Consider the following 26,339-nt stretch of genomic DNA (forward strand, 5'->3'; position numbering starts at 1 on the left):
AGCACTTGTGACACAGTAACAATTATTAGAAAAACATTCACAAGAATTAATAATAATCATTTTATTATTGCAAATATATCAGCCTGAAACTAATAGGTCATCATTATTATTATTATTATTATTACGGGCAACTCCAGGGAGTCATTAGACTCATCGAGGGAGGCCCCAAATCATTTTCATCACAACTATTCGACATTCATACAGTATCTATCATACCTCGCCTTAAACTCATTCACTGTCACAGCATCCACCACAGACTCAGGGAGCGCATTCCACTCATTCACTACTCTAAAAGTAAAGAACCCAGCTCTAACACCTTTACTAACCACACTTTTGCCCAGTTTCCATGGATGTCCCCTAGTCCTCCCACAACCAGCCCTGTTCTCAAAAATATCTTCTGAATTAATTTTATAGAAACCCTTCAGTAATTTGAATGTCTCAATCATATCTCCCCTCCTCCGCCTATCAACCAATTTTTGCAACCCACAAATCCTCAACCTGTTCTCATACGGTTCATTCCACAGACCTGCTATCATCTTGGTCACTCGCCTCTGGATCCTCTCCACCTCCTCCCCATCAAGAAGAAACCTAGGTGACCAAATCTGAGCACAGTAGTCGAGATGAGGTCTTATCAAGGCTCGATACAGAGGAACAATAACCTGCTTGTCTCTGCTTGTCAACGTATTCTTCAGCAACCAAGTGATTTGATGAGCTGATTTGGCCACTTTTGCAATGTGTCCCCTAAATTTCAATTCCTTATCCACCAACACTCCTAAATCTCGTGCCTCATCAATTTCCTGGAGCACGGTTCCACCAATGCAGTAAACTGCCTCCCATTTTGCCACATTACATTTTGCCACATTAAATTGACATCCATTCTCCCTAGCCCAGACCTCCAATCTATCCAAATCATCCTGCAAAATTTTGACGTCATCTGCATTCACTATTGCCCTACCCAACTTCGCATCATCCGCAAACAAATGAACTGTTCCTCTCAGATCCTTTCCTATATCATTTATGAACAAATTAAACAGCAGTGGTCCAAGAACAGATCCTTGTGGTACACCACTAGTCACAGGCCGTCTAGTGGACTCTACTCCTGAGTAAACCACTCTCTGATATCTCTCCGTCAACCACCCTCCTATCCATCTCACCAACCCTATGTCCATTCCCATATGCTGCAATTTACTGATTAGAATTCCATGTGGTATCCTGTCAAAGGCCTTAGCAAGGTCCAGCAGAATCACTGTAAACCCATTACCCTTATCCAGTTCAGCCGTCACTGTGTTATAATACGTGAGCAAGTTACTGAGGCATGACCTACCCTTCACAAAACCATGCTGTCCCCGATACAGTATCCCATTTTCTTCTATCCAATCTTGTATTTTCCTCTTGACTATTTTCTCTAAGACCTTGATAATGATTCCTGTTATGCTGATTGGCCGGTAATTTTCAACAGCAGCCTTGGAACCACCTTTGTGCAGTGGAACTATTTTCCCCTCTTTCCACCCCCTTGGGACTGACCCAGTCCTGAGGCTCAAATTAAACATAATGGTCAAGGGCACTGACAATTCTTTGGCCGCTTCACGTACGACACGAGCTGGTATACCATCCAATCCCACAGATGTATTGACATTGAGGTTCTGTAATAGACTAGTTACCTCTACCTCATTCATCACAATTCCAGTATAAGCTGTTGGTTCCTCCATTTCCGCAAAGCCACCACCTGGATGATATACTCTTGCAAAGTGCTCGCTCAGTAATTCTACAACATCGACTGATTCAGTTACCTCCCTACCCTCAGCATTTTTTAAGATCATTCTACCATGAGCATTTTTCCTTTTACTTGCAACATATTGAAAAAACTGTTTGGGATTCTCTTTAGCCTGCATGGCCAATTTCCTTTCGTAATCTGCTTTTGCTTTTCTTACCACCCTTGTTACCATCCTGGCCTGAGCTTTATACTGTTCATGCACCTGATGGTCACCCTTCTCCTTAAATTCCCTCCACAATTGTTTCTTTTTTTGCAGCTCAAGCTTAATAGTGTTATTCATCCATTTAACCCCTACCTGATTTATTATTCAGACTCTTGGTATACAGTCAACCATTGCCTCCTGCAAACAGTTCTTAACCACCTCCCATGCACCATCAACATCCAGCCCTTGCAGTTTTACATGCCATGGCATTGAGCCAAGCACACACCTAAGCTTGTCATACTTACCAGCCCGGTAATTCCACATATACCCTGTCTTAATTGTAAATTCGACTCCTTTAGCCACCTCCCAAGTCATGACCTTATGGTCACTCTCACCAATTGGTGGCAACATGGTCATGTTCGTTACAGCTACATTCTCAGTTGCAATTACTAGGTCCAGCACTCTCTGCCCCCTGGTATTTTCCAATACATGTTGCCGTAGATAGTTGTCCCTTAATAACTGCATAAAATCCAATTCCTTCCTCCCATGTGCCCTCTCCTCTTTCCAGTCAATGTTACCATAATTGAAATCACCCATAATAATTACCCTCCTTCCATTCATTTCTTCTATTTGCTTATGCATACTATTCCCACCATCCACTCCATCACCCGGTCTATAGCAGCACCCAATTGTATATTTTGTTCTGCTAGATTGTATCTCACACCAAACAGCCTCAAATGTGCTTTTTTCCCCATCCTGCAGTTCAACTTCTATACTCCTTGGCTGAAGCTCATCAGCTATCATCAATAACACTCCTCCCCCCTTTTTATTCACCCTGTCACTCCTGAACACGCTATACCCATCGCATTCAATCCCACTAGCTTTATCATCTTCTGTCAGCCATGTTTCACTAATACCGACAACCTGTGGCCTGGAAGTGCCAACCATGGCCAAAAACTCTTCCTTCTTGTTCCTAATACTCCTGGCATTAGTGTACATGAATCGCAGAAGCCCATTTGTCCCATCCCTACTTTGATTCCTTATACTAATTATCCCATTCTGATTTGTTGTCCGTCGTACTCGCCCGGGCGTAATATACTCATTCATACACTTAACTGCCCCCCCTAAAGTCTGCATATCTACTCCCCCCCCTCTTAATAAATCTAGTTTCCCTGAGTCTGTACATCCACTTCCACATCATTCATCAACACTCTTTCAAGTCTCCGTACACCAACTCCATTCAAATGTAACCCATCCATCTTATATAAGTCCTTTCGCCCATCGAACTCATTCCACACATCCACAAATTCCACACCACTCTCCATGCATAACCCACGCATAAAGTCATTGGCAATTATGGCCCTCCTTCTAAACACTTCGCTGTCATACCGCGGTAAGATACTCACCATCCTAACTCTCTCACTCTTCTCTTTTGCTACCTCAAACAACTCCCTCACATCCTCTATCATTTCCATTTTGTCCTCTTTCAAATCATTCGTTCCTGCCACTATTATCATCTCTTTCACCCTCTGTTTTTGCAGTCGAATAGATTCGCTGACGTCCTTTATGTTCGCACCCGGCTGGTACGACTTCGTTAAACTCTCAATTATTACGCCTCTTAATAGCGAATCCCCATACAGCACTCGCTCCTTCATTTTATTGACGTTTACGTACATTCTATTTTTTGCCGTCACAGACTTCCGCCGGTTGTTTGTCGGTACGTTCAACACACATTTTTGCATGCTCCAGTTGTCGTTTGGCTCTGTGTATCGCGCCATGTAAACGGGCAATTTCGCTACTCGCATTTATCTCACCATTTTCATTATCGATCAAATCATCCATTCCTTCGGTGTTTCTACCTTCATTTACACTTTCAGCGACGCTCTCACACATATCTGGCACTACCACGCAATTCTCTAGTACACCGCCATTTTCTACATTCTGACTACCTTCATCAGTGCATGAACAAAATAATAAGGTGAAGCAAGAACATTGGAATTTATTCTTTTTTTTTTTTTTAAACAGATCTGAGCTGTGTGTTGGAATTCCACTAAGTGGTGGTTACAAATAAATTTATTTTGTAAATCTGCTCTGTAAAATGGAATAACATTCCCTTGTGAATGTGCACTGATGATAGCGTATTAGTGTCAGGCCTAAATATTTGCAGTAATAAAATAATTATTATTATTAACCCTCTCATGCATGAATTTTTATATTCATTTATAAAAAAATTATAATGATGATACAGTACATCTTACAGTATTACCATGAATTCATTAATTTTGCTAAATTTGTGCTCATGTATATGTTAAAAATTATGTCCTCATCTGATATCATTTTTGTGTGTCCTCATATGAGGTCCTTATGCATGAGAGAGTTGATTCTTGTGTATACATGTCTGTAATAATAGAAATAAATATATTTGCTATTTGTGGCTACTTGTTCAGAATTCATGTAGGAAACTGCTCATAAGAACCATCATTACTGATGAATACAAATAAAAACTATCAGAACTTTTTCTATTAAATCTGCTGATCCTTACCTGCTGATTCTGCTTCATCTCCCTTTTCACCACCTGGAGGTGAATCCATAGTGACTTTGTTCCGTAAACAATTATTATATTAACTGGCGGGGAGAGGGGGAGATAAAACAGAGCATTTATATATATATATATATATATATATATATATCATAACATCATTTATGGATATCACTATTCATGAACTTAATTAACTCTTTGACTGTTAGGTTCCCAACCCCAAGGTTAGTTACCCCCCCCCCCCCCACACACACACCAAATTTTAAGACTACATGATTAACTAGGTATAAAAAATATTTATTTACAATTGTTATACAAAAACTGTCAGTGATTTACTAAAAAAGAATATTCAGCTAATAAATTATTTTTATGCATGCAACAATAACTATAATGCAGTGATATTTCTTTAGAGGTTTCAAATAGTATGGTAGATTATGAAGCATGGTGAAGCACACAGCCTTACCTGACAATTGGGGCACCACATGCACATTTCTTTGCAAACCTTCTTTCCTAAAACTGATCTTGTGTAAGAAATGGTACATTTTCTTCTTGGCTCTGCTTGCTTTGCAGTATGGAAGTGCCTTCCTGTCAGTCTGACTGGATTCCCCTCCTCTAGCTGACCTTCCCCCTTTCTTGTTAGACCCTAGGGTGTAGTAGGTTTCAATGACCTTGTCTATAAGATCTAGCCTAAAAGCTATGTGATCCAGCTCACCACCTAACTTTGTGTGTAGTATAAAAGAATGGTACACAGAGATATGTAAAATGTATCTAAATAGTTTTACATAGTATTTCTGTTCCAGATGTAGCAGGATAATACGAAACAATTTGGTCTAAAACATCAGCACTTCTCAAGGTGTTGTACTATAATACCACAGCTAGTTTTTTTTCACTGTTTGTTTTCTTGTCTCTACATCCTCCATTTCATTCCCATGGATGGTGCTCAGCATAGTGACATCTGCCTTGTCTTTCCATTTCAAGGCAATGATCTTCCCACACTGAAAGACAGGTTTCTCCTTTCTTCAACTTTTTCAATTTGAGTTCTTCAGGCATTTCTTTTTGAGTCATCTTAGCAGTTCTATAAACATCAGTTTTCTTGGTAGTCTGCAAGCTCAGGACTGTTGAAATAATTATCTAAGGTAATGCAGTACCGTGTATCCAGCAGTGAAGATGCTAAGGTAACAACAATTCATGTACCAAAAGCAGCATTAGGCAGTAAACTACATACATAACTACATTCAGATATCACTTCTGAAAACAATGGTGACTCGATCATCCTTTATTCTTGGACTAATACCATTTTATTTCTGAACTATGCCTTGAAGCAGTAATAATGCTAAAAACACCTTACTGCTGTCTGTGTCTTTCCAATGAAAACAACAAGAAAAACTTTTGAGGTTATAGTGGCAATGAATTACACAGCTTTATTGTTTGTTTCCCCAACTAAAATGTTCATTATATCTTCATCAAAATATAATTCAAATAGTTTCAATGAGCAATTACTTACAGGGATATCTTGAGAAATACCAGGTGTTCCTGTAAAAGAAAAGCAAGGATGACATAAACATACTGATCCAGCCGGTATAAGGCACCATCTCCTAGCTTGTGACAAACCACAACTGTCTTCATCACTATCACAACTCTCCAAAGAGATATCAACATTGCTGTCATCACATGCTAAAAAAATTCTTTAACATATTCTTCATCTAATTCAACCATGTTTCACTTATTCCAATGATTTTCAGGTGAATAAATTCAATCAGTGAAATCATTTAATTTCCCTTATTTCTGATACTTCTGGCATTTGTAAACAAACAATAATTCATTTTTAGGTCTATAACCAGTCCTATCCAAACCACTTGTTGATTGTGATTTCCTCACCACACCTGCCCAATCACCTTTAGTACCATTTACAACATATATCTGCTCAGTCTCAACTTTCCCACCCACATTGTAATATACACAATCTTCATACATACATTCACTGCCTTTCAACATCCACACTTCCTATGCCATGTCTCCCCACCTGGATTTCCTGTTTCTCTTGCATTCCTGTTCTTTCTTCTTCTGCCACACTATTACTGTTTCCACTGCAAAGCACTTCTGTCTCTTCAGTACCACTCTCCTGATTTTTCACTTCATCTCTTGCTTTTGATCTCTTGTATGCATCACACACTGTACTTCCATCTAGCAACACTTTCTCCAGTGCGCTCACTTCAAAGCCATTCAAATGCAACTCATCATGTCTGTATAATTCCATTCTTCCCCTCAAACACATGCCATACATCCACAAACTGTACTCCCTTCTCCTCACACAGTTCCACTAGCATACAATTCATGATTTTAGCTCTCTGTCGCAACTCATCATTGTCATACCTCGACAACACACTGACAACCTTTCACAGTACACTGTTATCTTTCACTCTTCTCAATAGCTTCCTGATATTCGCCCTCACATGCTACCGATGTCCAATTAGATCATTTGTCCCTCAACCACCACTAACTCTTGTTTCTTCTGCATGCCCAATGCCTGAATTATCCTCCTTATTCTGCCTCCTGGATAGCAGACCTTATGGACTCTCTCGTGAACTAATCCTCTATGAAATCTCCATACACTGCTTTTGTTAATAATCATCACCTGTTTTACCCTTTTTTCTTTCCTTCTATTCTTCTACACACTTTCATTAGTTTCCACTGAACGTCTAATATCCCTCTGCATATTCCTAAATTCATTTTTCATATTCAATTGTTTCATCTAATCTTGCATTCTGACAACTTCACTCTCTGTCATTCCCATAGTCTTGCTACCTCTAGTTCTGCCACACCTTATCTCTGTTTGTTATTCATACTTTCTTTTGCTCCCTTATCACTAACTTTCACTTCTACATTCTTGCAATCTTTCACTCCTTCAGTTTCACTAGCTTTCGTTTAATTTCTGTTTCTTTCATTTACGCCATCTTTTATCTTTTCAGTCTGTTTCGCATTCATTGCCTCATGGGCAGTTCATTAAATGCCTTTGAAAAATCAAAGTATACTACTGTACATGATAATCAGATATCTATCATCACCCTGCATAATCTAGATTAACAGGTTTATTTTTCATGATTTTTTTCTGATATGTCAATTCTATCTGGTTGAAAACATGGTAATAATAGACATCCTTTTCACAATGAAGATATAGTTTGGAAAGATTATAACAATATCTGTTATGCAACATCTAGCACTGAACTAATAACCTTTCTTTAGGAGGTTTATTTATTTTTTTTTTTTCTGGACTTCTTTTATTTCAAAATGGAAAAAAAAAAAAAAAAAAAATGTAGCAATGGTATCAAATACCTTTTCATAATTTACAAACAGTAAATATAAAGGAGAGTTAAATTCTCCAGAATGTTCAGTTACTATTCTTAAGGTATTAATCTTATCTATAGAGCTTCCATAGCTCAGCTGGTACAGATGAAGCCCTTTAGTTGGAAAGACCTAAGTTCAACTAAAGGTGAGCTACCCAGTCTAATACAGAGGTAGAGGGTTTTTCGACTTGGAAACTCAGTTTTTCCTTCCTCAGAAGAGGCAAACTGGCCCCATGAACACACACACATGGATTTACAGTCATAAAAAATATGCTCAAATAAAAGAGCCAATAGGCTTCATTCGCCAATGTAACATTATTTAAATTAAGGGGATATTAAATCCCACATTATTTCAAAGCAGCATTAACCCATTGTGACATATGCTTACAAAAATAACAGTGAAAATGCAAAACTTTCACAAAACATAAAAAAACTGTACACAAAAATACAACAATAAGTCATTTTTAAAAAAAATTATATCAAAAAATTTCACTTCACGAGCATTCAGGGTCTCAATTCAATTTTTTTTTAATACTACTTCACACCCACACAAGGTCACAAAACCAATGACATGACAGTGCAATGTGTGGAAAAGTAAGTAGAAAAGAGGACAAAGGAATTTGTTAATATCTTTCTTGAAGTCTCAATGATTAAAACCCTCAGGACTTCTGAGGATTTTCATCACTGGGAAAGAAATAACTGAGAATCATTCCTGCACAGGCTGCATACTTCTGAACAGATTTAATTACCTGTGTTTCTGGGAGATGAAATGGTGGAGAGAATCCAGAGACAATGGCTAAGATAGTGACAGGTCTGTGAAATTTTATCCATAAGAATAAACTAGGTTTGTGGATTGCAAAATCTGGTTGACAGGCAGCAAAGAGGAAATATAACAAAAATTTTTATAGTGCAATAAACTGATGGAGAACAAGAGCTCAATACCAGAAATTGAGTAAAAGTGTGGTAAGCAAGGTTATGGGACCTAGGTTTTTCACCTGAAGAGTGGCAAACAAGCAGAATAAATTATCAAAGGAAGTTTTGAATGCACTGTCAGTATACTCAATTGAGGAGATGCATGAAAGGCATTGTGCAAATTATGGTGTGGACCATCTGTAATGTGTCTTTATGCTCCATGGAGATATTCAAATAAGAATTATTACATCATCTCCATGGAGACATGAGACTCATTGTAAAGAGTTCACTTTAAGTGATACAAGGCCTATCATCCAACTACTTAAATTTGTTCATTGTCTGAATTCTCATCACCATCACAAGTAATTTATTTATTCCATGAACTTACCTTCTACATTAAAAGAAGAAGAAAAAAAAAAAAAAACCTCAACATCCTCAAAAATCTTGTAGAACTTCACAGTTTATCTTCTCATCTTTGAAAAATCTCCCTAGTACCCACGCTGTAAATACCGCTCAAGAACTTTTGTCTTCAAGTATTCAATCTATCCAGTTGATATTTCAGTCTTGATATTCTTATCACTTACCTTTATACTGAAGTTTACTGATTAGTTTAGCCTGATCATCCAATCTGAGCACAGTAGTCTAGATGTGGCTTGATCAGGACTTTCTGCAATAAAACCACCATCTACTTATTTCTAGTGGTCACTGTCCTTCTCAATATTACAGTAATCCTCAATTAATATAGTGCAGTATATTCTCCACCTTAGTAACTTGTCCCCTGAACTTCAACTTTCAATCCACTGCTGCTACCTCTTGAACTTTCGTCAGTATGGTTTTATCAAAAGAATATGCATCTACCATCTGCATATCCTTAAGCTCAAAACTTTAAAAATTTGTATGTAAATTGGGCATCCTCACTAATTTTTCAATATCTCTGAATTCCTTGAAGAGTCCCATCAATAAAATTCTTCATAATCCATCCCAGCTTTGCATTGTTCCCTAACAACTAGAATATCTTTTTACAATCTATTAAAGATATCACTGATATAAAAGTTGAATAGTGATGGTCCTAATAACTGGCCATGTGGCACCTCACTTATAATCTTCCTATTCCTTGATCTTTGCTCCATATCCAGCTCTTGAAAATCTGTGAGAGCCCAATACACTATACTATTATCTAACTTGTCATGTAACAAACCTGCAAAAGCTTCTGAAAAATTCTGATAGATTATAGAATATACATTCCCCTCATCAACTACTATTGTTTACTTTATTATAAAATGTGACCCAACTACTTAAACAAGGGTGCCCTTTAACAAATCTATATTGACCTCCATAAATCATACTGCCTTCATCTGCAAAATTCTGTATATGAATCCTTACTAATCAAACTAGTCTATATCCAGATGTCTCTTTTTACCACCAACACCAACCTGAGAAAATACACTATCTTACCCTTTAATTACTTTTCTATCCCCCAACTTATTAAACATAACAAACAACACAATTTCAATTTTACAAAAATGTTTCTTTAAAATGTCCAAGAACAAAGAATTTTAATAAGTAGCTATGCGCAACCATGAGATTGATGACCAAACATAATTCAAAAATTTATTTAGGATTTATTAAATAACTCAGAAAATTTGTTAATGCCATTAAAAGCAGACATTTCCAAAATTTAATCCTTTCATAATCCACATTCTACATTAATGTTAGAAGTCAATCATATCAGTTCTCTGCAAATCATTTTCCACATCTTCAGTACAATTCAACTTGCTAACAAAATCATTCTCAATAAACAAAATATTCAAATTATTATGACATTCTTGATGACCAAATATAAGTCTTTAATATATGTCTTTTATAAATTTTAGCTTTGTCAGTTTCTCTTTATTCAGGTATTACAGAGGTGAATTAAAGAAGCAATTACATCAGCATATCTACCTTATGAAGTCTGTGAACTAACAGAAAAGAGAAAGGATGTGGCAATGAGAAAGCATGGAGGAAACTTGGATTTGAATGTTGAACCTAATCAATAATCAGGATAGCCATGTTCTTTCAACCAGGAAGAGTGATCATGTGGTCTTGACCTGGATGTGTGGAATTTTCAGTTATGAATGAATATATGTGAAATTACAGAGCAGGTATTTATGACAAGCTGAGGAGTCAACTTGGAACAGTGCCGGAGCATAGGAATCTGGAAGTGAAAAATGTTAGCATTGCTAACATTTTTAAAACATTTAAAAATACGGGATTAAAAAGGTGTTAGCTGATTTTTTTTTTCCTTAGCTGAGTTGACAGTGTGTATGCCAGTGACTAATATGAGGAGAGATTTATTGGATTAAGATAAAGTGTATGTACTTTGGATGTTGCAGAATCATAATGAAAATACGGCATTTGAATTAGATGGGATATTGGCTCTTATATTACAAGTGTGCATGGGAACTGACTGGTCCTGACAAAGCTGTGTAATTTAAATATCAGCTGTGATAAGGTGCCAAACAAAAAAAAAAAAAAAAAAAAAAAAAAAAGAGCAAAATAGTTCCATTGCATAAAGGTTTCAAGAATAGGAGAGGTAGCAAATTATACACCAATCAGTATTTCAGGAGTAGTGGTTAAACTATTACAGAAGTTGGTAAAAAGAAGGAATTTAGGAATGGGACAGGAATATGACACTCTATGGGGAGAGTATGGTTTTGTGCAGGGTAGGACTTCCTTTAGTAAATTTATTCATTTTTTATAATAAAATGAATAAGTTTATCCAACTCATTTGTTTATCCAACAGATGAGTTGGATAAACGAAATGGCTTCACAATTCTGCTAGAACTTGTAAAGGCATTCAACAGGATAGCATATGGTACTCTGTTACATAAGCTAGAGCAAATGAGAATAGATGGACATGAGACTGGTGGTATGAATAAAAAGAGGTGGGTGATAGACATCAAAGAGATATTGGGGAATTGAATCCAGGAAGAGGACAGTAATCAGTAATTTTTATAATGCATAAACATAAAGTGGAAAATGAATGTTAAGTTTATTCCTTAACAATGATAAAAAAATATATAAACAGAACAGATGTTATTATCCACTGTTAGGGAAGTTTTTTTTCTTTGCTGGGGAGGGGTTATTTGCAAGGTCAAAGTACCAAAATCAAACACTTCAGGAGTTTCATATTCTACTACCTCAAAAGACAAGGGAAAAAAAAAACAAAAAATTGATTAATACAAATTTATTTCGAACGATAATACAAAAAAAGTAGCTATTATGGAAAGTGCAAAAGGGCAACAGTGGCTTATAGCTGCTATATAATAATAATATATGTTCTTTCCTACATTTATATACAGCCTCACTTTCAGGGAATAAAAGGGGTTAGTGGATTTATTTTTTATAAAAATAAGTAAACTTAAAATGAAATAGAAATTCCAGTGTATCTCAAGTTCCTCGTTGGCAATGAAAAAATCGTAATCACTAAAACGCTACAGTAATATATGCATTGGAATAAATCTTTCTCTGCTATTTGTACAATAGTAATAATAACATAAATCCACACTCGACTGATATTAAATGTTTGAAAACTCTTATGTTCGAAAATTCACCTAAGAATTACCAATGAATAACAATCGCACGTGCGAATCAAGCACGCACGGACGTGGAGCGCACCTTAAATATTACAACCAGCAAATTCCCGCAATTTCCAAATTGCGAGAACTAACAAACGTTGCGTAAAAGCATACCAAAGGTAAGATATAGTCTGTGATGTATTTTGGAAAAGTGCCGCGAAGTAACCTAAAAGGAATTATAACCAATATAAGTTTCTTAAGCTTCTAAATACCATCCTTCTGTACAACTTGAGAAACCTTGCCTTGCATTCCATGCAAGGTTTCTCATATATACTAAATGAATGAAAAACATGGTCATATACAAACTGTCAACTGGTTTTTCATCATTTCTTTTTTTCGTGTGTAATGTTTTCTTTCTCTAGCATAACATTTCTAAAATGAGATAACAGCATTACAGTATCCCTACAGCGAATTCTATATACACACAGAAATTAACATAGTTACGTTAACCTACTGGCACTACATCCACCAAAATTACACATGTACACAGTTAGCGCTGCCACCTGTAAAGTCCATACCGTAAAAAAATTTCACCCAAGCAACTAACAGTACATGTAATACAGCAGGATGGAAATAATTTCCAGTTCTTCCCATTCCAGTTTAATTATATATGACACATTACTGCAATAATGTATAACAAGGAATATTTCCAGGGAGTAAAGGCAGTCTTGGCATACATGTTTATTATAACGGTGTCTTCATGGAGTCAGAAGACTCATCGCGGGAACCCTACATTGACACACTAACTATTATTCGCACAATACCTATCACACTTTTCCTTATATTCATTAACAGACGAAACATTCATAACCACCTCTGGTAACGCATTCCACACATTTAATACCCTCCAAGCAAAAAATCTAGTCCAACACCCTTGTTAACCATATTCATACAATCTCCAGAGATTCCTCGTTCTCTCCCTTCCTGCACTGTTCGGAAAAAAGTCATCAATTTAAAAATTCTTGCAAAAGGACGAGTCCCAAAGGAACAGATTAAAATTTGTTAAAATTATTCCTCCTCACAGAAGACACCGATAAAGGATTGTAGGCTAATATACCGAGTGGTCAGCGTATCTGCTCTCCAGCCAAAAGGCTGCGGGTTCGAATCCCGCCGTAGGCATGGGTGTTTGTGATTGTCTATGGAAATGGTGGTGTTGGGCGGTAGATGGCGTTGGTGTAGTTGTAGATGGAGAGAAGACCGTTGTAGAATAGTTGCCCTCCCTCGATGAGTCTTTGGACTCCCTGGAGGTGTCATGTAATAATAATAATAATAATAATAAATATGTGTGTTTGGAATTGTAGTTGGGATATAGGAAAGGTTGTTGAGGAAAGGGATTCAGAACTAGTTTGATAACAGCAATATGCTCTGTAACGATCTGCATTGGTTTATCAAAGTGACATCTTGTTTCACCAATCTAGTTGTGTAGTACAACAAGCTGATGAATGCAGTGAACAAGGATATGCATGCATGGTGATCTAGTTAGATTTCATAAAGGCCTTTGATAGACTGTCTTACGACAAGTGGGTAACTAAACTATAATGGATCAAATCAAATCAATTAATGCCTTTTATTCCTTTACAGGGAGTAGGGGAGACCTTTTAACTCTATCTGGCTTTTGGAGGATTAGTGAGCAGTTCAATCTCCATCTGTAGCCAATCAGTCTATCATGTCCATCACTAATCATAACGGCCACCAATGAAGAGACGGGCAAACAAATGCTGCCATCTTTTGGTACCTAACCTAGCATATGTTACTGTCTGAAATAATGCGGGTTCTATGGTCGAGTTTCTTGAGTTTGCGGGAAGAAAAACCCGAGTTTCCAGGAGAAAAAAACCCTCTTGCCGTGCTAGAGAGCGACTAATTCGGGAACCGGTCGAAGATAGGCTTAGAAAAAAGTTCCTTCAATCGGCGGCTAGACTTGAACTAAAGTCTATCTTCGAGCTGCCTAGCGTAGAAGATGCAAGTGCCCTTCAATCAGCTGCACAGGCTTTTAACTAGAATGGATGGAGTTCAGTGGGGGTGCTGCATCTTACGAAATATACATGCACACTGTAAGTACAGTGTATACGTGGTTGGATAAAATATCAAAATTAAGGTAAATATTTAAAAAAAAATAAACATGAAAAAATATTGTTTATTATCGATAAAATTATACAGTTCAGTATAATTCAAAATTACTTAAAAATAAAAATACATTATCATAACCCCAATAATGTTCTAAAATAAAAACTATAACAAATGTTATGTATTTAATTGTAATGTCGAAATATTTGAAGAGACGGAGTAAACATGATAGCACTACGACCACTCTACTACTGGTGCAAACTGCATATAAACAATAGTGGAACTGCGCGACCGACAGTGCCGCTATACGCTAATAGCTCGCATCTCACTATGACGTGCATATGCTTAAGCGCGTAGCATAATAAATAAATTAATAAATATATTTATATATCGAGAAAAATTGGAGGTGCTGCAGTTCCATAGTGCCTATGCACGAGCCGCCCCAGATGGAATTACAATCTAGATTAGCCAGTTCGATAAGTGATTGGATTTCAGATAGATATCAGAAAATTGTGTATGATGGAATGGTCTTCCGAAAGAGAAACGTCAGTAGTCGTGTGCCACAGGGGGATGTTTAGAGAAGATAATTTTTAACTTACATGTTAATTATGTTGGGATGCAAATGTTTGCAGATATTCTAGGTGTTTTACAAGATGTGTCTATAAGATGTGTAAGTTGGTATAAGGAGGATACAAGAAATAGAAGTGAAGGAAGAGGGACATTAAGAGTATAGAAGGAGGGCCAAAATTGCTAATGACTTTATGCGCGTATTATGCAGGAAAAGTGGTGTGGAATTTGTGGATGTGTGGAGTGAGTTTGATGGGCGAAAGGATTTATATAAGATGGATGGTTTACATTTGAATGGATTTGGTGTAAGGAGACTTGAAAAGGTGTTGTTGAATGAAGTGGAAGTGGATGTGCAGAAACAGGGAAACTAGAGTTATTAAGGGGAGGGGGAGCAGATATGCAGACTTTAGGAAGACAGTTGAGTGTATGAATGTGTGTAATATGCCAGAGGGAGTACTAAGGACAACAAATCAGAATGGGACAGTGTATAAGCCATCAAAATAGGTATGGGACAAACGAACTTCTGCGATTCATGTATACTAATACCAGAAGTATTAGGAACAAGAAGGAAGAATATTTCATCTTGGTTGGCACTTCTAGGGCTCAGGTTATTGGCATTAGTGAAACATGGCTGACTGTAGATGATATAGCCAGTGGGATTGAATGTGATGGGTATAGTGTGCTCAGGAATGATAGGGAGAATAAAATGGGGGGAGGAGTATTGTTGATGATAGCTGATGAACTACAGCCAAGGAGAATAGAAGTTGAATTGCAGGATAGAGAAAAGAGCACACTTGAGGCTAGTAGAACAAAATATACAGTTGGGTGCTGCTATAGACCAGGTGATGGAATAGATGGTGGAAATAGTATGCATAAGCAAATAGAATAAATGAGTGGAAGTATGGTAATTATTATGGGAGATTTCAACAATGGTAACATTGAATGGAAGGAGGAGAGGACACATGGGAGGAAGGAATTGGATTTTATACGAGTATTAAGGGATAACTATCTGCGACAGCATGTAATCAAAAATACTAGGGGTTAGAGAGTGCTTGACCTAGTAATTGCATCTGAGAATTTGGCTACACGTTGCCACCAATTGGTGAGAGTGATCATAGGGTTTTGACTTGAGAGGTGGCAAAAGTTGTGGAATTTACAATTAAGACAGGGTACATGTGGAATTATCGAGCTGGTAAGTATGAAAAGCTAAGGAGTTTGATTAGTTCAGTGCCATGGCATGTAAAACTACAAGGGCTGGAAGTTGATAGTGCATGGGAGGCGGTTAAGAAGTGTTTGCATGAGGCAATGGCTGACTGTATACCTAAATTCCAAATAATAAATCATGTAGGGGTTAAATGGATGAAGAACACCATTAAGCTTGAGCTCCAAAAAAATAAACAACTGTGGAGGGAATTTAAGGAGAAAGGTGACCGGCAGGCACATGAACGGTATAAAGCGCAGGCCAGAAGGGTAACGAGTGTGGTAAGAAAAGCAAAAGCGGATTATGAAAGAACATTAGCCATGCACGCTAAAGACAATCCCAAACAGTTTTGTCGATATGTTGCAAGTAAAAGAAAAAATGTATATTGCAGAATGATTTTAAAGAATGCGATGGTAGGGAGGGCAACCGAATCAGTTGATATAGTTGAATTACTGAGCGAGCACTTTGCAAGGGTATATCATTCAGGTGGTGACATTGCAGGAATGAATGGACCAATAGCTTATACGGGAATAGTGGTGAATGAAGTGGAGGTGAATAGTCTATTACAAAACCTCAATGTCAATACCTCTGTGGGATTGTATGGTATACCAGCTCGTGTCGTACTGAAGCGGCTAAACAATTGTCAGAGCCCTTGACCATTTTGTTTAATTTTAGTCTCGGGTCTGTGTTAGTTCCGAGGGGATGAAAAGAGAGGAAAAACAGTTCCACTGCATAAAGGAGGTTCCAAGACTGTTGTGTAAATTACCGACCGATCAGCATATCAGGAATCGTTGTCAAAGTCTTGGAGAAAATACTCAACAGAAAAATACAGGATTGGATAGATGAAAATGGGACACTATATGGGGGACAGCATGGCTTTGTGAAGGGTAGATCATGCGTCAGTAACTTGCTCACATTTTATAAAACAGTGACGGCTAAACTGGATACGGATAATGGGCTTACAGTGATTCTACTGGACCTTGCTAAGGCCTTTGGCATGGAATTCTAATCAGTAAACATATGGGGATGGATATAAGGTTAGTGAGATTAATAGAAGGGTGGTTGATAGAGAGATATCAGAGAGTGGTTTATTCGGGAGTTGAGTCCAAAAGACGGCCTGTGACTAGTGGTGTGCCGCAGGGTTCTGTTCTTGGACCACTACTTTTGAATTTGTTCATTAACGATATACAAAAGGATCTGAGAGGAAGTGTTCATTTGACAAGATGATTTGGATATTTTGGTGGACTGGGCTAAGGAGAATGGATGTCAATTTAATGTGGCAAAGTGTGAGGTTATGCATTATGGGGTGAAAAGATTAGTAGCAGTATATCACATTGGTGGAATCATATGAGGCCAGGAATTTGGGAGTGTTCGTGTATAGGGAGTTGAAGTTTAGGGGGAACTGAAATGAACTTTATGAGAACAGGTTGAAGATTTGTGGGTTGCAAAAATTGGTTGATAAGCGGAAAAGGGGTGATATGATTGAGACATTCAAATTACTGAAGGGTTTCTATAAGATTAATTCAGATATTTTTGAGAATAGGACTGATGGTTGGAGGACTAGGCGCCATACATGGAAGCTGGGCAACAGTGTGGTTAGCAAGGGTGTTAGAGCTAGATTTTTTACTTGGATAGTGGTGAATGAGTGGAAAAGCTGCCAGAGTCTGTTGTGGGTGCCATGACTGTGAATGAGTTCAAGGCAAAGTATGATAGATACTGTGTGAATGTCGAATAGTTGTTCTTGACATGATGTCAGAGCCTCCCTCGATGAGGCAAGGTCTCCTTCGAGTTTCCCATAATAATAATAATAATAATAATAATAATAATTTTTTTTATTGTTCTTTCAAATATTTACATATGTACAATGATCATCTATTCAGTATATTATTTTACAACATTCAGCACTTTGTGCTACGTATAATGAGATTTAAATAGTAATGAAAATAACAGTTTTTTTTTTTATATAACAATCATAATAATAATTTACAATTATATTGTTCAGAGTTACATAAGTTGTATAATATTACATGTTGTGGTTTACTATTTTTTTTTTTTTTCAAATTTGAAAAGGTGTGATTATACAACAGTATTTACACATATGCAATCTGAATATTATGTGTCCTTATTTTCACAAACATACGGTGTAAACTCATGATTAAAATAATTTTTTTTTTTACATTGCATACATTTGTTACAGTTATTATATAAATTACATACATTTGTTACAATTATTATATACATTACATTCATTTGTTTACATATGATACATTACTTACATTTGTTTACATATGATATTTACATTACGTACATTGGTTTACATATAATACGTACATTGGTTTTCTTGTGATACGTACATTACATGCATTTGGTTACATATGATACATCTTGGATGAGAACTAATTTTTTTTCCCTTTCATCCTCGAAGCTTAAATGTAAGCTTATCTGAGGATGACACCAGTTGGTTATTATGTTTTTTTTTTTTTTTTTTTTTTTTGCTGTGTTAGGATGATACGGAATCTATGATTGAGAAATTCATGCGCGCACACACACACACACACACACACACACACACACACACACACACACACACACACACACACACACACACACACACACACACACACACACACACACACACACACACACACACACACACACACACACACACACACACACACACACACACACACACACACACACACACACACACACACACACACACACACACACACACACACACACACACACACACACACACACACACACACACACACACACACACACACACACACACACACACACACACACACACACACACACACACACACACACACACACACACACACACACACACACACACACACACACACACACACACACACACACACACACACACACACACACACACACACACACACACACACACACACACACACACACACACACACACACACACACACACACACACACACACACACACACACACACACACACACACACACACACACACACACACACACACACACACACACACACACACACACACACACACACACACACACACACACACACACACACACACACACACACACACACACACACACACACACACACACACACACACACACACACACACACACACACACACACACACACACACACACACACACACACACACACACACACACACACACACACACACACACACACACACACACACACACACACACACACACACACACACACACACACACACACACACACACACACACACACACACACACACACACACACACACACACACACACACACACACACACACACACACACACACACACACACACACACACACACACACACACACACACACACACACACACACACACACACACACACACACACACACACACACACACACACACACACACACACACACACACACACACACACACACACACACACACACACACACACACACACACACACACACACACACACACACACACACACACACACACACACACACACACACACACACACACACACACACACACACACACACACACACACACACACACACACACACACACACACACACACACACACACACACACACACACACACACACACACACACACACACACACACACACACACACACACACACACACACACACACACACACACACACACACACACACACACACACACACACACACACACACACACACACACACACACACACACACACACACACACACACACACACACACACACACACACACACAATACCTTGGAGTGTGTTGATACGTCGCTGAACTGGAAGCCTGAACGAATATATTGTGTTTCATTAAGTTTGTATGGTATTTTGGGTGCGTGTTTCTTGTTCGTAGTATGTCCTTAGAGCTCTTTTCAGGCTATTGTAGTTTGTAAGGTTTCTGTATTCAAAAGGTAATTTGTTTATCATGTCTGGGATGTAGAAGTTTCGCGTGGCCTTTCCGTAGTGATTATTGTATTTATGTGATATAATTAGTAGTCTGAGGTATTGTTATACGGTATGTATTTCTAACTGTCCTGTAGTTGGCATCGAAATAATGTTTTAGCAAGGCTGCATAGAGACATAAATGTTTTGCTGTCAGTATTTTGTGTTCTGCCATTGCAATGTTTATAAGGTCGTGATTTTCTCTTTGTTCCCAAAAGATCAGTTTTGTCATTTGTACTGTAGCGACATTAATCTATTTAATTTGAAGGGTGCACAGAAAGCATACGTTGTTATAGCGTATCTTAGTATATTTTGGCATAGTGCTTTGTATATTAGTGTTTTTAGGCGTATGGGAACTATGTCTTTTAATCTGTAGAGTTTGCCACTTATTGTTCGGAGTTTGTTGTGTAGATGTTTTATATGGCTATTCCAGTTCATATCTGCATCGAGGTAAATTCCAAGGTATCGTATTGTTTCAACCTGAGTGATTGTAGTGGTTTTGCTGTTCTGTGTGTTTTTTGGAAAGTGGATGTTGAATGGTTATATATTTGTTATCAACTGGTCGAGTCAGTGGATTTCTGAATATCATTAATTTTGTCTTTTCTGAGTTTAAGTGTATGGAGTTTTTCGTGAGCCAGTCTATGATCAGATTTACATATCATGTTGCATATTTGTTTGGGCTATGCTTGCGTTATTATGGATGGATATTATTGCTGTATCGTCTGCGTACTGGAATATCTTACCTTTGAGTGGTAACTGATTAATAACGTGCGTGTAAATGTTGAATAGAGTTGGGGAGAGTACAGCTCCCTGTGGCACTCCACAGGTTACTGGTAGCTCTCTGCTTCGGTTTGATCCGATACGTGTGATATGCTTTCTATTTTGGAGGCAGTTTGTAAACCACCTGTGAAGAGGCCCGTCTATTCCAACATGCCTCAGCTTTTCTAACAAGGTTTGATGCGTAAGTGTATCGAATGCTTTGGTTAGATCTATAAAGACTACCATGGCTATTTTGTTTTTGTCTAAGGCGGTATTAATTACGTCTGTAAAGTCTTCCAAGAGAGATGTTGTTCCCTTATTTTTCTGAAAACCATATTGTGTTTTGGGAATAATATTAAAGATCTCAGTGTATGCTGTGAGTTTCTTCAGTATGATCCGCTCCATAATTTGATTGATAATTGGTAATGTTGCTATGGGTCTGTAATTGCTGATTAAATTTTTCCTTGTTTGTATATGGGTGTAATTATGGCGGTCTTTAGCATACTTGGTATCTGTCCTGTTTTAAATATTTTATTTATTAGTTTTAGTAGGATAGGACTTAAACTAGTTGCATGTTGCTTTATATCTTTAGGTCTGATACCATCTATTCCTGGGCCTTTATTTGTTTTGATTTGATGTATTGCTGAGAGAAGTTCTGCTTCTTTTATGGTTGGGAACCATAATGTCTGTTTTGATCGCGGTCCAAGTGGAGGGTCTCGTTTTGTGATTGGGGGAATATTTCTGTGAAGTTCTTGGATGGAGTCTGAAAGTATTGGTTAAAGTCATTTGCTAATTGTTGGATAGGTTTTGCGTCTTTCATGAAGCTGTGTTTTATGGTTTCGGAGGCAGTGGTGTTGGGAACAGAATCTAGCATCTCATTAATCAGATGCCAGGTTTGTTTCATGTTGTTTTGTGCGGAGGTTAGTTTGTCTCTGTAATAGCTTCTTTTTGCATTTCTGATTTGTGTTGTAACGCGATTCCTTGTTATCTTATATTCAGTTTTTAAAGTTGTGTTATTTGGATATCGCTTTAATTCTTTCCATAAAGCGTCCTTTCTGTGTATTTCTAGGATTAAGTTTTGTGTTATCCAAGGATTTTGTGTTGTTTTTGATCGAATTCGGACTTTCTTTGTAGCTTTCTTATATATTTCCTCCAGTGTGAGTTTAATGTTGTTGTATAAGATATCTGCTGAATCTGATGCCACGTGTTCCCAGTCTGTTTTTCTTATTTCGTGGTTGACTATTTCTTCGTCTATAATTGTTTTCTCTCGTTTTTCTTCTGTGGGACATTGCATGGGTATTGTCTTGGTGTGCAGGTTAAGAGCGGTGAAGTAATGGTCTGCTACTTTGCACTTTATGACTGATGCAATGTAACTATTTCGTGATGCTCGGACGTTTATACGTCTAGACAGGAGGCAGTGATAATATTTCCGAATATTTCTTCTCTAGTACATGATGTTATTGTTGGTATTAGATTGTACATGGATAGAGTGTCTAGGTATCGTACAGTGTTGTTCTGTTTTTCATTTGCAATATTAATGTTTATGTCGCCAATTATCATTAGGTGTTCGGTTGAGCATATTTCTTGGCTTGAAAGCCAGCAATTGAGTTCGTGTAAGAATTTTATCATGTTTAGGTTTGGTGGCCTGTAAATAGCATTTATTATTATGGGATGCTGTGTATTCGTGGTATTAATGATTTCGAGGCAGACGGTTTCAGCATGCTCAAACTGATAGGCCATTTCTTTTGCTATTAATTTTTGTTTCATAAATATTAGTATTCCACCCCCTCTTCTTGTTTGGCGGCATGATCTATGTTGTTGGAAGCCTGGAATTTGGAAAGCAGTCGCTTCGTCATTAGTTATGGATACTTCTGTAAGAATTAATATATCAATAATATCAGTGTAATTCCTCAGATAAACCTGTAATAATAACCAATGTTTTCGGATGCTTCTGATGTTAATATGCAAGATTGAGAGACCTCTCGTTTGTACTGTGTTTTATTTCCATGCATCAAGAGATTCGAAAGTACAATTACTGATGTGTTCTGGTGTAATTCATCTATCTGATGGTTCACATTCATTTTTGTTGTGTTGAGATCTTCTTATTGAACTAAATTAGAGTCTTTTGTTTCACTCTGGCAATCTGTCTATATCTTCCGAGCTTTTTATTTGTATAGACTTTGAAGTCTGTGACTTTCTCAAGAATATTTTGCCGTCTTTGATCCATAAAAATTGATACTTTTTTTCTGTTTTTTCCTTTCTTGCTTGGTACAAAAGATTCTGATTGAAAGGTGTTAAATACTCAGATAGAAAGATTGGCGTATTGTCTTGCGATGCATTTAAATCCTTGACTACTGGTTTTTTCAGTCTGCTGGCTTTTATGAGATTGTCTCTTGTAGCCTTGCTTGTCAGACGAACTATGACTGGTGCCAGTCGTGGCGAAACTTGTTTTCTGTTCTTCCTGGGAAATCGATTTATGGTCTGAATATTATTATGCTGTAAGGGGATGTCAATTGCATGGCCTAACTTTAGAACTACGTCGCTGAGATTTTCTGTGGATTCGGTTTCTGGAAGACCGTTTATGACAAGGTCTTCTTTATGTTGTTGTTGGTTTAAAACTTCGTATTGTTGTTTCAGGGAATTAAATTCTTGACGGAGTTCCGATGTGTCTTTTATCAATTTGTGCTGCCTCTCAGTTAATGCGTTAATGCTGGTTTTAATGTCTTTTACCGTTTGTAAGACTTCTTCGACTTTTGAATTATTAAATTTAACAAACTCTTCATATTCGCTAATTTTTTTTTGTTATTTCTTTATTCTGTTTATCAAATAGTTTTTGGACAAGATCTACCAAGCTGGCTTTTATATTTTCTAAACCTTTTTCTAGTAATAATTTAACGGAACTCAAATTATAAGACTCACCGGTATTTTGTTGTCTGTTCAGTTCATCGTCTCCGATTCTGCCTCCGGCGTAATCAGTTGCGTTGTGGGTGGTGGCGTTTCTTTGTTCTCTCTACAGTTTAGGCACTTCCATTCTTCTCGTTTGGCATTGGATTAGTGTTGCCAGGTTGTTTCAGAAAGTCCGGAACATGTAAAGTGAAGATTCCTATGGCATTTTCTGCAGGTTATGTAACATCCGTCAGACGGCAATTCCTTCTGACACTTGTTGCACTTCATGACTCTCCTTTCTTCCTCTGGACAGCTGCAAAGATGGCGACGTCCTTTTTCTGTATTCGTTAGCAACCGCGGTGTACGCTTCAATTTTTTTAGCACACTCAGATTTTGGATTCCACTTGGCCGATTTCGATGAATTATATGTCACTGTCTTCAGCGTGACAAGTAGAGTTTCTTTATGACACTTTTAAATTAAAAATAGGAGTCAGAACCACATTAAAATTATAAAAACGGGACGAGCGATACGACCATGCAACCGTTCGTATGCCTACACGCTGTGTAGGCATACGAACGGTTGCAATAATAATAATAATTATAATAATAATTTTTTTTATAGTTTATTATCTCTCAAATAATTACATGAATATACTAATATTTAGGCAACAATGCATCTTTTTCTTGCAAAATGGTTCAGTAAGAATTATAATTACTCTTAATATCATTATCATTTGCAGAATTTTTCATTGACACAAGAGTAAAAAGTGTGTATTATTACCATTAATAATAATCATAGTAATCGTGTTTATTATTAATGACTCACAAGTTAAACAATATTACTTATGTTGCAGTTTACATAATGATAATTTTTTTTAATTTAAATTGTAAATTAAATATATAATTTTAAACTTAAATATATAACTGAAGTATTACTATCACATTTTCTGTTTACTACTAGAATTCATTTCAGAATGTTAAGTGAATAATGTTAGATAAATACTGCTACTGGGATGTAACTCAACTGCACCCTCGAAGCTTTGTAATTAGCTTATCTGAGGGTGATACTGGTTATATATACATATATTTGTTATTGATTTGGTTGCTGTGTTGGAAGTAGGCAGATCTTTGGGAGGTCAAATGAATGATCTGAAAGGTCGGATCAAAGTGAAATTGCCGATATATCCTGTGTTATTGCATCTGTCTTGATGGTTCACGTTCTTTTTTTATTGTGGGCTTCTTTTTGAACTATTTAGGAGGATTTTTTCTTCACAGTGGCAGCCTTTCTATGTCTTCTGTGCTTTTAATTTGTATCGGCTTTGAAGTTTGTGACTTCCTTATGAATATCTTGGCATCTCTGGTCCACAAAAATTGGTAATTTTTTTTCCATTTTTGCTTTTCTTGTTTGGTACAACAGATTCTGGTTGAATGGTGTTAAATATTCGGATAGGAAGATTGGTGTATTGTCTTGCTGTGCGTTCAAGTCCTTGGCAACTGGTTTTTTCTGCCTGCTGGCTTTTATGAGATTGTCTCTTGTGGACTTGCTCTTAAGACGAATTATGACTGGTGCAGGTCGTGGGAAGCCTTGGTTTTTGCTCTTCCTAGGAATCCGATTTACGGTCTGAATATCGTTAAGCTGTAAGGGGATATCAATTACATGGCCTAATTTTAAAACCACGTCTCTGAGGTTTTCTGTAGGTGCAGTTTCAGGAAGACCGTTTATGACAAGATCTTTTTTATGTTGTTGCTGACTTAAACGTTCGTATTGTAGTTTTAGAGAATGAAGTTCTTGACGGAGTTCGGATGTCTCTTTCATCAAATTTTGTTGCCTGTCTTTTAGTGCGTTAATGCTCATTTTAATGTCTTTTACCGTTTGCAACACTTCTATAACTGCTAAATTATTATGTTTTACCAAATCTTCATATTCGCTAGATTTTTTTGTTATTTGTTTTCTGTTTCTTAAAGAGTTCTTGCACAAGATCTACTAAGCTGACTTTTATAGTCACTAGACCGTTTTCTATTAGTATACTTAAACAGTTTAAATTATAGGACTCACCTGCGTTTTTTTGTCTGTTCAGTTCGTCATCTGATTTTGCCTCCGGTATAATCGGCTGCATCGTAGGTGGCTGCCTTACGTGCATTTCTTTGTTCCTCATGCAGATTACACACTTCCATTCCTCACGTGTTACATCGGGTTCATATTTATGTTGCCCGGTTGTTTCTGAAAAGCCGGCACATTTTAAGTGTAGAATCCTACTGCATTTCGTACAAGTTATATTATTTCCGTTGGACGATAACTCCTCCAGGCATTTGATACACTTCATGACTCACCTTTCTTCCCTTAGGCAGTGAGGCGTGATTTTAAAGATGGCGACGTCCTTTGTTCTTCGCTGGTTGTTGACCACGGTCCTCTCTGTTCCCTTTTTCAACACTTCAAAATTTGGTTTCTTCTTAGCCAATCTCGTTTAATTTTATATCACTGTCTTTGGCGTGATAAGTAGGGTTACTTGGGAGCACTTTCAACTTAAAACAGGAGTCGGAACCACTTTA

The 26,339-nt window shown here is 37.4% G+C and overlaps 1 protein-coding gene across 4 annotated transcripts in view; it reads right to left on the bottom strand.

Annotated features, from left to right (window-relative positions):
• The window catches only part of LOC150099794 (DNA polymerase kappa-like), a 201,522-nt gene extending 177,461 nt beyond the window's left edge, over positions 1 to 24,061 (bottom strand). Inside the window, exons 1-2 of one of the 4 annotated variants that reach the window (XM_090403394.1) lie at positions 23,823 to 24,061; positions 4,459 to 4,541 (exon numbers count right to left, since the gene is read on the bottom strand). In XM_090403394.1, the coding sequence (XP_090259520.1) occupies positions 4,459 to 4,507 (49 nt within the window). In that variant the 5' untranslated portion in view covers positions 4,508 to 4,541; positions 23,823 to 24,061. Of the gene's footprint in view, positions 1 to 4,458; positions 4,542 to 12,307; positions 12,327 to 12,371; positions 12,796 to 23,822 lie in introns of those variants that run through there. The other 3 variants (XM_090403392.1, XM_090403393.1, XM_090403395.1) reach the window with 3 other exon arrangements.
• Between the last annotated feature and the right edge of the window lie 2,278 nt (positions 24,062 to 26,339).

The sequence above is a fragment of the Typopeltis vanoorti genome, chromosome 14, assembly GCF_054136105.1.
Source record: "Typopeltis vanoorti isolate ZY-2024b chromosome 14, IOZ_Tvanoo_1.0, whole genome shotgun sequence".
NCBI classification, from domain to species: domain Eukaryota; kingdom Metazoa; phylum Arthropoda; class Arachnida; order Uropygi; family Thelyphonidae; genus Typopeltis; species Typopeltis vanoorti.